The 15,433-nt window shown below is 43.3% G+C and overlaps 1 protein-coding gene across 3 annotated transcripts in view; it reads left to right on the forward strand.

Annotated features, from left to right (window-relative positions):
- The window catches only part of Hdhd2 (haloacid dehalogenase-like hydrolase domain containing 2), a 31,962-nt gene that overhangs the window by 3,575 nt on the left and 12,954 nt on the right, over positions 1 to 15,433 (forward strand). Inside the window, exons 1-4 of one of the 3 annotated variants that reach the window (XM_087593174.1) lie at positions 802 to 2,234; positions 6,011 to 6,121; positions 9,935 to 10,143; positions 13,096 to 13,180. In XM_087593174.1, the coding sequence (XP_087449300.1) occupies positions 6,021 to 6,121; positions 9,935 to 10,143; positions 13,096 to 13,180 (395 nt within the window). In that variant the 5' untranslated portion in view covers positions 802 to 2,234; positions 6,011 to 6,020. 3 annotated transcript variants of the gene reach the window in all.

Below are 15,433 nucleotides of genomic sequence, written 5' to 3' on the forward strand. Positions count from 1 at the left end.
TCTGTTCCTTTTAGTTATGGGACAAGGTTTGCTAAATAGATCGTGTAGACCATGAACTTGATACACAGCCCAAACTGGCCTCTTACTGTGCTAGCATCATGGGCGTGCACAACACATCTTCATTTTATGGTTCACAAAGGATCAGGATAGAATATCAAGAAGATTCATAAAAGGGATGATTTTGCACTTGAGACTTGACTGCAGCTTTTTTTTTTTAATTATGTGCATGTGTGTGTTCTTGAGTATATCTGTGTGCAGGCAGGAGCCAAGAGGGTCAGAAGAAAATGTCTTATCCCCTTGGCACTGGAGTTACTTGGAATAGGCTGCCCTGTGGGTGCTGGGAACTGAACCCTGTTCTGTGCGAGAGCTGTCTTTATTGAGCCATCTCTACAGCTCTTAATATCTTCTTAGTTTTGGTCTCTGCACTCTTTTCCAATAGATATTTGGCAAAGACAAGCAGAATGCATTTTTTTTCCTTTTGGTGGTGGTGGTGGGATGGGGCGGTGGCTATCATGTAGCCCAGGCTGGCCTCATAATTCAATAGATAACTGAGGATGCTGTTGAGCCCTGGAGCTAGTCCGGACTACACATCCAGCATTTTTCTCAACAAATTCTTGTATGCTGACTATATAAGATGACCGTGATTGCAACTTGACAGTATCCTATAAGGGTAGGGCGACCTTCCGACCCAGCAAAACTCCACAGAAGTGCTTATAGGTATCCACAAGGAGACGTACAAACTCCTGGATAGGTGTGCTTGTGGTACAATAAAACAGTAAAACTACGATTACTTATGCTCAGGAGAACATAATTATAGTGCGTTTATATAATAGAATACAGTAGTAAAAATGAATGTCCAGATCTACCTATAGTAAGCTACATACATCTGTCAAGATGGGGAAATTGCTAAGCGTACACACCGATAGGCATTTTCTCTTCCTCTGAGATGCAGATAGAGGCCAGATTAGACCAGATTAAAGGTAGATAAAGGCAGGTTTATAAGGAGGCAACTCTCAGTTGAGTTCACTGATCTCACAGGTAGAGGTCAGTGAAGTCAGGCATCCACACTAAAGCAAGGGGTTTTATAGAGCTTAGGTAAGGAGTGATGGGGTGCCAACTAGGACCTGGGGTGCTGTCCATACATGGTCAAGAACTGGGCCCCTAGGCAGGCACTCTTGGGTGGGTTGCTGGAAACACAGTGATGAGGAGTGATGACTCGTTAGCCCCAAGTTTTCTCAAAGCAAACAGGAGTTTTCTCTGCCAGCGGGGTTGGGGGGAAGGGGGTTTGGGGAAAGGAGGGCTTTCCAGATAGTGCAAGGGATGAGCCATGGTTCCAGCCTAACATCCTGACCTCTTTGGGTATAGGGTTGCCAATTCAAATCTCACTACTTCCTTCTGAAGAGGGGCGGCATGGAGTGGGAGAGTAGGAGTAGGTAGGGTCCTGGTCATCAGGAGGTATGGGTGTAGGAGCATTTGGTTGACTGTTCCTTAGGAAACTTTACTCCTGGAGGAAGAGGAGAGGGCAAAGCTTAGAGAAAAACGCTATGAACGGGACTAGCCATGTGAAGAGTTAAGACTGTTAGAAAGTATGGAATGAAGATGTGGCCTGGTTGTATTGGTGGAGACAATTTGTGGAGTGACATGATCCAGGTCTCCACCATGCCAGACTCATTGATGTAATAGTAGCATTTTCTCCCAGAAACACCCTTATAAGTCACCCTTATAAGTCATGAAGAGGTTAAGGGCCCTCTAGTTTTGTAAGGCCTTTTGAAGCTTATAAGAATCTTACGAAGATTTAAAAGAAAGAAATACATTTTAGACATGTGTAGTGGCTATTCCTGGTTGTCAACTTGACTATATCTGGAGTGAACTACAGTCCAGAATTGGAAGGCTCACCTTTGATCTGATCTTGAGGCTGGGAGATACAAGTTTCTGACCTGGATCTTGGTATGGAGATCTGAAGCAAAGTGACTATGAATCCCAGGAGCTTAAGGCAAGATCTCTGAGTTCAAGGTCACCTGGGACAAAGCAAGTCCCAGATCCAGGCGTGGTGGTACACACCTGTAATCTGGGACACACCCTCTACTGGAGATTTACAAAAGAACATTGGAAGAAAGAATAGTCTCCTTTTTTCACCTGCCTGCCTGCCCTGTGGGACTGAGCCACTGCTAGATCCTTGGACTTCATTCACAGCTGCTGCTGACCATTGTTGGGAGTTGGACTACAGACTGTATGTAAGTCATCACCAGTCAGCAAGGGAAGAACCTGAAACACTTTTCACTTCTTGGTTTTTTTTTTTTGTTTGTTTGTTTTTGTTTTTGTTTTTTCCAGAGCTGAGGACTGAACCCAAGGCCTTGCACTTGCTAGGCAAGCTCTCTACCACTGAGCTAAATCCCCAACCCCACTTTTCACTTCTTGACTCACTTTCCTATCACATCCGAGTTTTTTCCACATCCTCCAACCTTCATGACATCATTTACCAGCCTCAAAATGCTTTCCCAGCCCCTCAGGAAGCTTTCATATCCTCATACCTTACCTAAACTTTTTATCTCCTTTTATACAGCTACTTACCACTAGACACACATGACTGACCCTTGGGCATAGCCATTGCAAAGCGAGCTCCTTTAGATTCAAGAATATCAAAAAGTTATATTGATTGTTGTTTTTTAAAGTCTAGTAACAAGGGACATTGTGTCTAGACCTAGTAGTGGCAGTTCTAGGAGAGGGAGGCTTGAGGCCTGAGACCTGATTTTTACCTATGAAGAGAACTGAGAACTCGACTAAAGCCTTGGATTTTATCCTTAAATTGACCTTCAAACCCACTAGAGTCCCGAGAAGGATAAATTTCATCTGAGCAAGCAGCCTCCAAGGTTTAAAAATGGCACAGACACTGGGCTACCTGGGTAGTCAGTCATCCATTCACAGCTGCTGTTGAGAATTGTCGGGTTGAGAATTGTTGAGAATCCTCTGTGGTCGGTCAGTGGGACATCCATTTTGGTCATCAGGCCCAGAAACTCTTGACAGACTTTTCTGTGAAACCAGACTATGAAGAAGGGCAAAGCTAGTCAGTCAACTTCAGTGTCTTGCCTGTCATAGTCAGTGTGCTGTCAGCAGTCAAGGCAAGGGGCAGTGTACAGCCCAGTGTCTGTCTGTCTTTGTCACATTTAAAGCAAGCTCAAGTGGAGGTTCTTCTACGCCCATCTTTGGAGGAGATACAGGGTGCTGTCAAGAGCCTGTGTGTCTCTGTTCTGAAATGCTTTCTTATTAAACATTTTAAGTGCCATATTCTGTAGATCTTTGAAGTGGTTGAGGACCATTGTTTATCTAAAGTATATCTAAATAGACAAACATTTGGTTTTGGGCTATAAGTGCTTGAATATTATGTTTAAACTTTACTGGACAGGAAAAGGTTAATTTAATAAGCTTAGAAAATGGAAACTTTTTTGATTTTAGGACCTTGACCAGGGAACTGTTATCACAAGGTCATAGATTGTAGTTTATTTGGTTATCAGCTGTGTAGAATTTAGCTTTAGGAAGGGAGGGGCCGCACTGTGGGCTGAAAGGAAGAGGCTCTTCTGGAGCCACATCAGTGAGGAGGTGGGACTGTTGACGTGATGCACTTGGAACAAGTTTAGAGACCCAGGATGGCAGAGGGGGCAGATCTTGGGGGAGGCGGGGTTGGAAAAAAATTACTATTGTGGCTCAGGCATAGGCTTAAGGAAGCTGTGGGGTTTGGAGGGACAAGAGTGATCTGTTAAGGAGTGTTGGAGAGGCTGATGTGTTCTGTACGTGAGCATTGAGGCCTCCCCAACAGGCCAGGCTGGACTGTGCAAAGTGGGCGGATCTGTTGTGGGAGTGAGTGTGGCTTTGTCCAATGGGCTAGGAGAAAAGGATTATCTGGAGGAGGGGGGCAGCTGGAGCTTTACTGGACCTCAGGCAAACTGAAAGGAAGAGGGGAGGGGTGTTGTAAGAGCCAGGGCCTTGTGGAGGACATGGCAGGCTGAAGAATCAGGGCTCTGGGATTTAGGATCCAACTCACAGACAACTGAGGATTAGATTAGCAGCCTGGTTTGCAGTGACCATTGTAGCTAAAACAGGTGAGTGTATCCAAGGAAGAAGTGGGGGGAGGGGGGGGATAGGGCTCGGTTAAGGGAGGGGACCCTGGTTTGGGATCTGAGTCCTTGAAGACAAGGGGTCTGCTGGAGTGACCATCCTTGCTAGTAGGACCTGAACTTTAGAATATTGGCTACAGAGGAGGCACGAGAGTATGGTTCCCAACAAACCTGGACAGAAGGGAGTTCAGACCATTTGCCCAGATACCAGCAGAAATTTTAATACCGTGGAGGATATTAACGTTTAGAATGCTCTCTGTTGGCCATTTATTGAGGCCAGGCCATAGAACAAAGGTGTTTTGGAAAAATTTTGTAGCAGACACCCCAGGAGTGACTGAAGATCGGGTTCAGTCTCGGTGTTGCCCATCTCCCAGAGACATATGACAGTGTCCCATGTGGTAGCCTGGGGTCAAACTGGTGGTTAGGGAAACCTTGGAAAGGACATCTGAATCCAAAGGCTCCCCAGAACAAAGAGCCCCCTCCATGGCCTCTGCATCAGCTCCTGTCTCTAGGCTCCTACCCTGTGTGAGTTCCTGTCCTGACTTCCTTCACTGACGAGCAGGTGCTGTGGAAGTGTAAGCTGAATAAACCTTGTCCTCCTCTAGTTTCTCTGGTCATGTTGCTGTAGTGACCCTAAGATGACTTGTAAAGAGAAGAAACAAATGGGAAAAATGACTAATAAATTAAATCCCTAATTTAAAAAGAACCTGTAAATCACCAGGCATGGTGGCAAATGCATATAATGCAGGGAAGCAGGAGTGTTGTTGTAATACAGAGGAAACCCTGGCCTATAGAGTGGTTCCAGGTCAGGGAGGCTACACAGTGAGATCCTGTCTCAAAACAAAACAAACCCTAAGTCTCAACTAAATCAAACCTCATTCCTTTTCTTAGTCCCCCCGCCCGTTCCTAATGATCTATAAACCAAATTTAGCCTCATGTGACATGACTCACAATAAAGATTAAAGACGTCAGATATGGTAGCACTGGGCTATAACCCCAGCTCTAGGGAGGCAGGGGGATTATGAATTCAAGGTTAGTCTGGTACATAACAAGACCTTGTCAAGTAATTTAAACAACGAAGTATTTAACAAGTATTTGAGGGGAAATTTTGCAAAGTAAAGTTGCACACATTAGAAAGTGAGGATATGGGGCTGGGGATTTAGCTCAGTGGTAGAGCGCTTGCCTAGGAAGCGCGAGGCCCTGGGTTCGATCCCCAGCTCCGAAAAAAAGAACCAAAAAAAAAAAAAAAGTGAGGATATGATCTTTAGAATTTACAGCATGGACCTAGAAGTGCAGCTTAGTCCATAGCATGCTTGCCTTGCATACATGAAGTACACACACACACACACACACACACACACACACACACACACACCTTATTTTTATTATATAACTTGATTTTCCCTTCAACTTGTAGGCTATAAGAATTTATAGGTTACCTCTAAAATACAGAGCGCTCGTTGGCCACAGGTACCGGTCAGAACGTAGCAGTGGCAATTAGAATGTTTTAATTGTCCCCAACCAAGGATGCAAAGGCCTTTCTAATGCAGTCTTCCTCCTATCTGTGTATTCATTATTCTCCTACTTAAAAATAAAATGTGTCTTATTCACCAGAGTTATTCTGAGGAACCTCAGAATAAGTCGTAGCATCTCGTTCTGACATTCTTTCCAAGGTTTAACTCGATTAAAAAGAAAATAGATAAAAACCTAAGCATTATAAAAGTTTCATGCATTAAATGTTGGGTTTTGATTTTTTTAAATATTTTTTTCTAAAAGAGAAGCAGCTTAAGGCTAAGCAATATCTTCCTGGATGTGAATGGTATTTTTGATTGCTTACCAGTTTTTAATTGTCCATTGTTTGTTAAACTGTATTTTTAATTTCATTTGCTCTCTCCTAGGGAATGAAGGATGGCAGCACGCCGTGTGTTAAAAGCTGTTTTGGTAGATCTCAGTGGCACACTTCACATTGAAGATGCAGCTGTGCCAGGCGCACAGGAAGCTCTTAAAAGGCAAGCTATCCTCCAGGTTCAGATGACAAATACGTTTTTAAGTGCCGCTTTACCAGGGCAGATCATTAGCTAAATGGATGGCCTTAGATGGCATTTCACCATACATGGAGGAACTGCCTTGGGTTTAGCTAGAAGATGTATGCATTGTAATATCCTCCCAACATTGTTCTCCCTGCTTTATTAGGTTTGGCCTTTTGCTCTAGTCTTTTTGTTCTCTCTCCTTCCCTCCTCCCCAGCCCTCCATTCTGTTTTTTTTTTTAAACCGATAATGTAAATTTGGAGATGAAGACACAAACTAGAATAGTAATTTAATTCTAAAACTACAGAATGAATAGCACTGGGGAAAAAAAAAATCACACGAGCCCTGGGATCTAACTGAAATACATAAATAAGCACACAGTCATATTCTGCCTCCTGATCACTCAAGATCTAATACTGAATTCACAACTGTTAAAAGTAATGCTTGGTTGAAAGACTTGGAATTTTTGAAAGATTTCCATCAACTACATTTAATACTTCCAAAGATTAAAGACTATGTTTCCGGTTCACCAAGTACATTACTAAACAAGTCTAGAAACAAGCAGAGAATACATGATAAAAGCATGTTAAAGAGAACAAGGGGCTAGAGGTGGCTCATTATATAAAGTGCTTGCTCTGCAAACCTGGGAGCCCCAGCACCCACTTAAAGCCAGGTGTGGTGGGTCCCTGGGGCTTCCTGACTGGCCAGCCCAGCCAAATTCGCAAGCCTCAGGCTAATAGGACACCTTGTCTCAAAAAAGGTAGACAGTGCCAAAACAGTAATGTCTGAGGTGGTCCTCTGATCATATGCATGAACACACGTGTGGACATATACACGTATATACACAAGTTGAGCCAAATACAGATGTTTGCTTCTGGGTGTCATGAAAAAGATTAGAGGTTTTCAAAATCAACAGTATAAAATTTGGTATTTGACATTTTCAAACTCCAGAATGTCCTTCCTCTGTACTGTTCATAAGAAAATCTGGTGACGGGGTTGGGGATTTAGCTCAGTGGTAGAGCGCTTGCCTAGCAAGCGCAAGGCCCTGGGTTCAGTCCCCAGCTCCAAAAAAAAAAGAAAAAAAAAAAAAAAAAAAAAGAAAATCTGGTGACAAGTCTCACACTGCTGGGCGTGAGGGCTACAGCAGTACAGGCCTCATCCTCTTTCCAGGACAGACACAGAGTGTCAGTGCCTGTGCTCGTCAGGTACAACTGTCGTTCTCATTTGGAGTCATGATGTTAAGTTCATAACTGGAGGAATCGGGGGCTTTCTTTAAAACCAAAGACACCTGGGTGTACAGCCTCTGTCTCAGCCGGGCTTCTAGGGCCAGGATGGGTGTCAGCTGATGTGTGAGCCTCTGTGAATTGACACCCAAGTGCCTGCTTTCCTGCTTTTTCTAGCATCTCAGGCTGTTGGACTCACAATGTATCCAAAGGTACCCTTGCCCTTCTGAATCTCCCGCTTGAACGCCTCAGGGGCTGGAACTGCAGGCGTGTGCCACCGCCCCCAGCTCCTCATGAGTGTGGAGTAGAACCCAGGGGTTTGCACACGTTAGGAGTACAGGCACGTTAGAGTGTAGGCACTCTTCCAACTGAGATACATCCCCAGTTCTATTTATTTTTAACAGCTAGATTTAATTTTTATTTCCTCCATAGAAAACACTAGAGAAACTGAGCCAAAAACTCGTGCTGACTTTGTACAAAGTATAAAAGAGAGTTTATAAAAATAAGTAAAGTTAGGCAGAATTATTTAAACTCTAGGTTTTGTCTAAGGGATTTCCTTGGTGGTTCCTCGACCACTCATCCAAGTCACCAGAACCCCCCAAAGCCCAGGGACTTCCAGATTGCCTTCTACCAGTTAGAACCAGCCGATGTTTGCTCCATTCCCCTCCCAGCCCACGTTCTTTTGTTTTTCTTTGATCTACACTTGAATTATGAACACTGATGGCAACATCAGTGTTCCCTGCTAAGATTATTAACATTAATTCCTAGAAACAGTTTACTTTGGAATCCATTTTAGAACGGACACCACCGAGCCCAGATAATATCCACCCACAGGCCGTTGGCCACAATGAGGAGCTGCAGGCCTGTGGAGTACACCAGCGCTTTGCTGAGACAGCGCTGCTCATCACAGCAGAACACACACTTGCAACCGCAGACCTGTTCAAGATGAAAACCCATTGCCAGGCCCTTCATCGCTTCTGCTTGTCTTAAATATCGTATTCCTCTATACAAACATCAAAACCCACACTGAACAGTGAGCTCTAGGTCAAAAAAGAGAAAACATATTTTATCACCTGTCTTTAAATCTTTGTCCACAACTTCAGCGAAGCCACACCTCAGTCCTAGGTCTCAATGCTGTGAAGATGATCTTTCTGCTTATATTGAAAGGAAACTCCATCTCTGGTGATTGGCCACACCTCCCAGGCAGTGTGACCTCTGAGTCTGCCCCTCCGCCAGGCAAAACACTGTCCGTTGAGCTTTCTGGACCACTGGAGGTTTCCCCGTCAGAGAATCCCTAGGCTGGCACTGACACTGTGGTTTCTATAGAAACAGACAAAAGGGAAGTTGAGGGACTAGTTACACAAAAAGTTTTTAAACAAAACTCATTAAAACTGACGCGCTTATTCCACAGTAATGCGCATTTTTAAGATAATAGCCATGTTAAAGTAGTAATTTCTTTTGTGAGATAAACTACCAAATTTAATGTGTTCCACTGAAAAGCTCCTACACAGATATTACAGAGGAAGCCATGATTACAGAGAATTATTTAATCATATAAATTTACTTAATGTTCTTTGGGTACATTCTTAAAATTCTCTTCTGTTTTATATCCTTGTTTTAAATTATGTCAAGCACTTCTATCCCTTGTAGCCTTCTGGGGAAGACATTAAAAGCAACAGGCTATTAATATGAGTTCTAAATTATAGCTAAATTATAACTACCTTTAGATTTTATGTTAAAACACTGTTCAACATATTGAACTGAGAAAAGAATGTTTCTAAAGAAGGCTAGATTCACAAATTCTCTGAAATCATCCCAATTTACTGTTCAAAACCAGATCATAGAATCAAATCAATCCTGTATGTTGGTAGTACTTACACTTGCTGCGTAGACCGGATTGGCCTTGAACTCTCTTTATGGCTCAGGCAGCTTCAGACTTTCCATTCTGCTCCGAGCTTCTGGGTCTGACAGAAACTGAGTTAGGGCATCTCTCCCAGCTGTCCGAGGAGTTTCTGGTTAAAGCACAGCAACTCAGGTGTGCAGCCATCTGCTAACATCTCAGTTTGTCTTTCCGTTCATTCACAAGTCTCTAATCACTGTGGCGGCCTTGGTTCTTTTAGTAAGAGCAATAAAGCACGGGCAGAACACAGGAGGCCGTGTCACAGCCCCACTGCTACGTAGCGGAGTAACGCTGCGCAGTCACTTGCTGCTGTGAGTCTCAGCTCTGTCACGTCACACATCAGGGTAATCCTTAAGATAACCCACCTCTGGGACTCTGTGAGGACAGTGGCGTCTCATGTCCTTATAGACTCCTCAGCCAGCCAAGGGCAGCCAAAGTCCAGACACTCCCACAAAGTGGAGATAGCTTTCAAAGTTTGACATTTCAGCATTTGGAGGGGAGACACTACCCACAGGGTGTAGATCATTTGTAAGCATTCGGAGTAGATTAGAAGCAAAACAACCTTTGTCTACAACGGCACAGTGCTGTGTGCTTACGCCCTGACACTTGCCAGCTTAGGAGGCTTATGAGCTGGGGGGTGAAAGCTGCTCTTCCCAATCTGACTTTTCCAGGTTACGTGCCGCTTCTGTGATGGTTCGGTTTGTGACCAACACAACCAAAGAGAGCAAGAGAGACCTACTGGAAAGATTGCGAAAACTGGAGTTTGATATCTCCGAAGAGGAGATCTTCACCTCTCTGACCGCAGCCCGAAACTTAATAGAGCAGAGACAAGTCAGGCCCATGCTACTGGTTGATGACCGTGCACTGCCTGATTTCACAGGTGAGAGGTTGGGAAGAGAATGAAACAAGTTCTTCATCCAGGGGCCCCTGAAATCATGCAGAAGAGGCAAGTACTCAGATACTCCTCTTACTGAAATGGCCCACAGACAGACAGACAGACAAAACACAAACAGCCTCGTCCATAGCAGTGCAGTGACTTGTCCTCTAGCACCTGGTGGGTCAGCTCTACATTGTGCTGCTATAGACTGGGAGGTAAGAGCTGCCCCTGCACCCCTGACTTGGCTTTTCCAGGTCCCCTGCTGTGTTGATAGTTTGAATCTGACTTGATGTTTCATCTACAGAGAGGCTCACTGTATAGTGAAGCATGCGTGTGTGCGTGTGTGCGTGTGCGTGTGTGTGTGCGTGTGTTGTGTGTTTCTATGTGTTAAATACTATACTCACTTTGGGAGATACGCTACATTATCTGTTTGGGTTGTTTGATTTTTATTGGTAGGCAGATCATTCCAAATTACTAATTTATGACTGAATTGTGAGCCATGGTTTAAAAGAATTCTTTTGAGTATTAGAACTCTTAACCCAGGTGTGCTCTCTTAACTTGGTTAAATGAGATAAATCAGGAACTTCTTAAAAATAGATGTCATTCTAGATAGCACAACTATTCCATAATGATTGTGAAATGTTTTTCGATACAGAGTTGTTCTCAGTTTGGAAAAGTGACTATGAAAACGTCCTGTTATAGGAAGCTTTGCTGCATTGTTATTATAGATGATACTTTGTGAAATGATGCAAAAATAGGTGTGAATATTTTCATTATAATGCCATGTGATAGCTTTACAGGTTGGCCAGGACCTCCAAACCTGTGCTAGAAGGAAATATACCAGTGTATTAGAATTATTACTTGTAAGAAACAGAAACCAGGGTTGGAGAGATGGCTCAGTGGTTAAGAGCTCTGACTGCTCTTCCAGAGATCCTAAGTTCAATTCCCAGCAACCACATGGTGGCTCACAACCAACTGTAATGGGATTTGGCGCCCTCTTCTGGTGTGTCTGAAGAGAGCAACAGTGTACTCACATACACAAATAAATCTTTGAAAAAAAATAAGATTTATTTAAAAAAAAAAAAAAAACAGAAACCAACTTTGATTGCATTCAGCGGTAAAATTAATGTATTGCCATCCCTGAAAGTTTTAGGTTGTGTAGGCCTTCCACTGACTGTGCCCTTGGGCAGTAATAGCCCAGTGCCCAGACTTTGGTGTCTGCTGCCCTTCCCCTCCTGTCACTCCTGGGAGAGGGCTAGCTCCCTGCCCAGGAAGGCAGTAGATGAGGCTTGCTTAGTGCATTATGTTAGTAAGGAAACTACAGAAGACCTCATGATGAGGGCATTTCCAAAGAACGGTAGAGCCAAGTAGAAGGGATAATTTGAATATTGGAAAGAATGGTGTGGTTTACAACAAACCACACAAAAACCCCAGTGATACTCAGTCTACACATTTGTTGGCTGTGACTGGAGCTCGGAAGACCCTAGTTCCTGACTGAAAACAATACAACAAGCACTTATCTTACTTCTCCCAATTAAACTATATTTTATAATGACAAAATATTTGATAGAATTCAGTTCTTTTAGAGGAATCACAGATAGAAATGAGAGAATTAAACATTACCACTTGTTAAGCCCCCAAGAAATGGGCAAGAATATCAATAGATTTTGAAGCATTAGCTACAAAGGTGATACGGCCTTCACACTCCAGAGGTCTCATAACAGTTCTTCAGCTCCACTGATCACTCTCCAAACCGCTGGAAGTGGAGCAACCAGAACCTTGTTTCATGATGTAACACAGTAAGAAATGTGTAATATCGTTATAAAATTGTCTCTGAGTTGGACATGAGCCTATTCAGACTCCCAGTGTAACGCCCTGAGTTCAGGAAGGATAGGGTGGAGGAACAACGTAAATGCTTCTACAGAACCAGCCAAATGCAGACGGTTTGGCTTCTCCAGGATTAGTGTCTGTTTCTGAACAAGCTGAAAGATAGCAATCTGTGAACCTGATGTTTCCTTTCTGACTGTAGTAAAACAATATTAAAGTTCTAGTTTTTTTTTTAAATAGTAGCAGTAAGCTAGAATCGGTAAAAGGTCAGGACTAGAAGAAATCTTGTCACTCAGTGATGAACTGCACCTCTTAAAGCATGTTTATCTGTATGAAAATAACCAATGTATGTGAATATTTGAAGAAAATACCTGCCAACATCTGTTTCAGTACTTGATGTAATAAAAAGAAATAACACTAAAAATACTCAGTTCTCACAGTAGGCAATTAGTTTGTTCCCTCAACGAGCTTTAACAAATTACTTAATCCTCATGGCAGTTAGTAAGAAAGAAACTTGAACACGGGCATCTGAGCACAGTGATGGGCAAACGGGATTAGCTGCGCCCGAGTCACAGATGTGGTCAGACTGTGGCGGTGAGCGAGTTTGTTTGTGTTGTCATATCTGAAGTCCAATTATTAGATACCAGGCTCTTAAAACATGCTTTAATATGGGTGAAACCAAAAGTAGATTAGAAAATGATTATAAAACTGTAGAATTCTGCACGGTGGTGCTTTTCATATTTGTCATGCATGTGCCAATTAGAAGTCTAATTTCCCTTGCCTCTTGGAATTTTATTCCCTCCTCAGTTACTGTTGCTTTGCTAAAACTCGTAGGTGTTCTCCTGGTTGTAATCAATAAAGCATTTTGAAATCAGAAATCACTTGCAAATATCAGGTTACCGTTTTCAATTTGGATATTCTAGCTATAAAAACATGTATGAAGAATATGGAAAAATATTAATGTCTCTTCTCCCTCCTCTCCCTACCCCACCCCCTCTCTATTCCTCTCTCCTCTTAGACTTCCAAAATATACTTCAAATTATAGGGATAGCAAAATGTGCACGTGTGGGAGATTTATTATACAGTGTGACTGACTGCTTTAAACTCTCACATTTTTCCTGTTGCCAGGAGTTCAAACCCACGATCCCAACGCTCTGGTCATAGGACTGGCCCCAGAGCATTTTCACTACCAGCTTCTGAATGAAGCATTTCGGTAAGCAGCTGCTTCCCACTTGATCAAATGTTCTCCCTTCATTTCTTCTTTAGATTTTGGCACATAAGAGTATGCATTTTAATTTCTGGCTACCTAGATTACACATTAGGATAAACATCTTCAAAGTCACTTCAGTGTCAACATCAAATAATATTAACTGTGCGTGCATGTGTGTGTGCCTATGTGTGTGTGCCTATGTGTGTGTGCCTGTGTGTGTGCATGCGTGTGTGTGCATATGTGTGCCTATGTGTGTGCATGCGTGTGTGTGCATGTGTGTGCCTATGTGTGTGTACATATGTGTGTGTGCACATATGTGTGTGCACATATGTGTGTGCATGTGTGTGCATGTGTGTGCATGTGTGTGTGCGTGCATGTGTGTGCATATGTGTATGTGTGTGTGCATGTGTGTGCGTGCATGTGTGTGCAAGTGTGTGTGATGTGTGTGTGCGTGTGTGTGTGTGTGTGTGTGTGTGTGTGTGTGTGTGTGCATGCTTGCTTACTCACATAGCTGACAGCTCTCACTGATGGAGGTCAGAGGACAGCTTTCAGAAGTCAGCTCTCTCCTTTCCCCATGTGGGTCCTGAAGACTAAATCCGAGTGTTAGGTTTAGTGCAAGCAGCTTTACCTGCATTGTTTCATTTGTTTTGTAGCCATCTGTGTTAATCTGTGACGATCACTTTTCCTCTTGTTTAGAGAATCAATATCCTAGTACAGGAATTCATAATAAAACTGCAGCTGGAAAGGAAGTAGGGTTTGTGGTTGTTATTATTATTATTTTATCACTGTTGGCATTTTCCACCAACAATGCTGGTCACTGATTAAAAGCAGCATCCAGCTAACCAACTAGAAACTACGAGGGTGATCCCCTCACTGAGAGGCCAGGCTATGAAGAGTGGGGCCTCTGACCTTAATCTCAAAGCAACTAAGACTGGGTGCTAATGGAAGACTGCACTTACTAAATCACCAGATTGGGGTGGGAGAGTACAGAAGAGTAAAGCCAGAAGAAAGTCAGATTCCAGCCTCGGTGTGTAGTGAGAGGCTCACTTTAGGGGTGGTTGGAGGCATTCGACCCATGAGACAGCCAGGTAGAGAGACTCCAGTGGTATTAGCAGGCTCATAACACGCCAAAGCTGGGAATCCCGTGTGTGTGTGCATTTAGCCTACACCAACTCCTGAGGCTTCTAAAGGGAAAACTGTGACCATGTTCTCCTACCCTCAAAATGAGTGGGACAAAGTTTACTCACAGATCTGATCTGGAGAGAGACTGTGATTTTTTTCTGAAAGTTTTTGTTTCCTTATCTTGCTTTTTATGGCTTGTCAAACAACTAAACAGTGTTATTTGCCTCTGTATTTATGGCAGGTAAATACTTTAAAATGTTGCAGAAAGATGTATTGAATTAATTACAAAAAAAATGGCTTGACAGAGAAGTAGGAGTGTATAGCGCTTGCCTACCATGCACAGGCCCTCCGTTCAGTCCCCAACTCCACATAAAGTGGGAGCGTTGTTACAGGCACCTGTTACCCCAGCATTCAAGATGGAGGCAGAAGACTCAGAAGCTGTCATCCTCAGCTACATAGAGTTCAAGGTTAGCCTGGAAAGCAAACTGCTCTGTCTCAAAACAACAACCAAAACTAACCAACCCAGCAGTGGCCTGATAGATGTCTGCTGTCTTAGCTATAAGAATGTTTTATTTCTCCTACCAGCAGGAGGACATACAAGAGTCACCCTAATGCACACCTGATGTAGAATGTATTTCTTGATATGTATGCCCTGTAAGAAACTTCAGCTAAGCATGCTTACATACACATCCACATTGTTTGCTGTCAGCTTCAAAACATGGCCATCCTCCCGTAAAATCTGAATGAGCAGAAATTGCAGTCTGAGGTCAAGTGTTCTCTGCTGTGTGCATGGTCACTGAGCGACCTTGGTTAATGGAACCACCATTGTTTGCAGCGCTCACCATCACTGTGACGCTCAAACATTTATCTAAAAACTCATCTAGGCACTCCAGATGGCTTGAGACTCTACTTCCCAGTGTACGATGTACAGAAGGTTAAAGATAATAATAAAAAATACCTGTGTCTCACATACATTAATTATCCTGCTTTAGTTTCTTGGAAAGTCACCTCCCTCCTACTCCCTCCAGCGGTATCAGTGTTTATGTGAAAGAGAAGCCTGCATTGTCCCTCTTCTGTGCCCTTTTATGCACTCCCCGAGCCACAGTTTCAAGAAGAAGCTATTGATTGATTTTA

Source organism: Rattus norvegicus, chromosome 18 (assembly GCF_021556685.1).
Source record: "Rattus norvegicus strain SHRSP/BbbUtx chromosome 18, alternate assembly SHRSP_T2T, whole genome shotgun sequence".
NCBI classification, from domain to species: domain Eukaryota; kingdom Metazoa; phylum Chordata; class Mammalia; order Rodentia; family Muridae; genus Rattus; species Rattus norvegicus.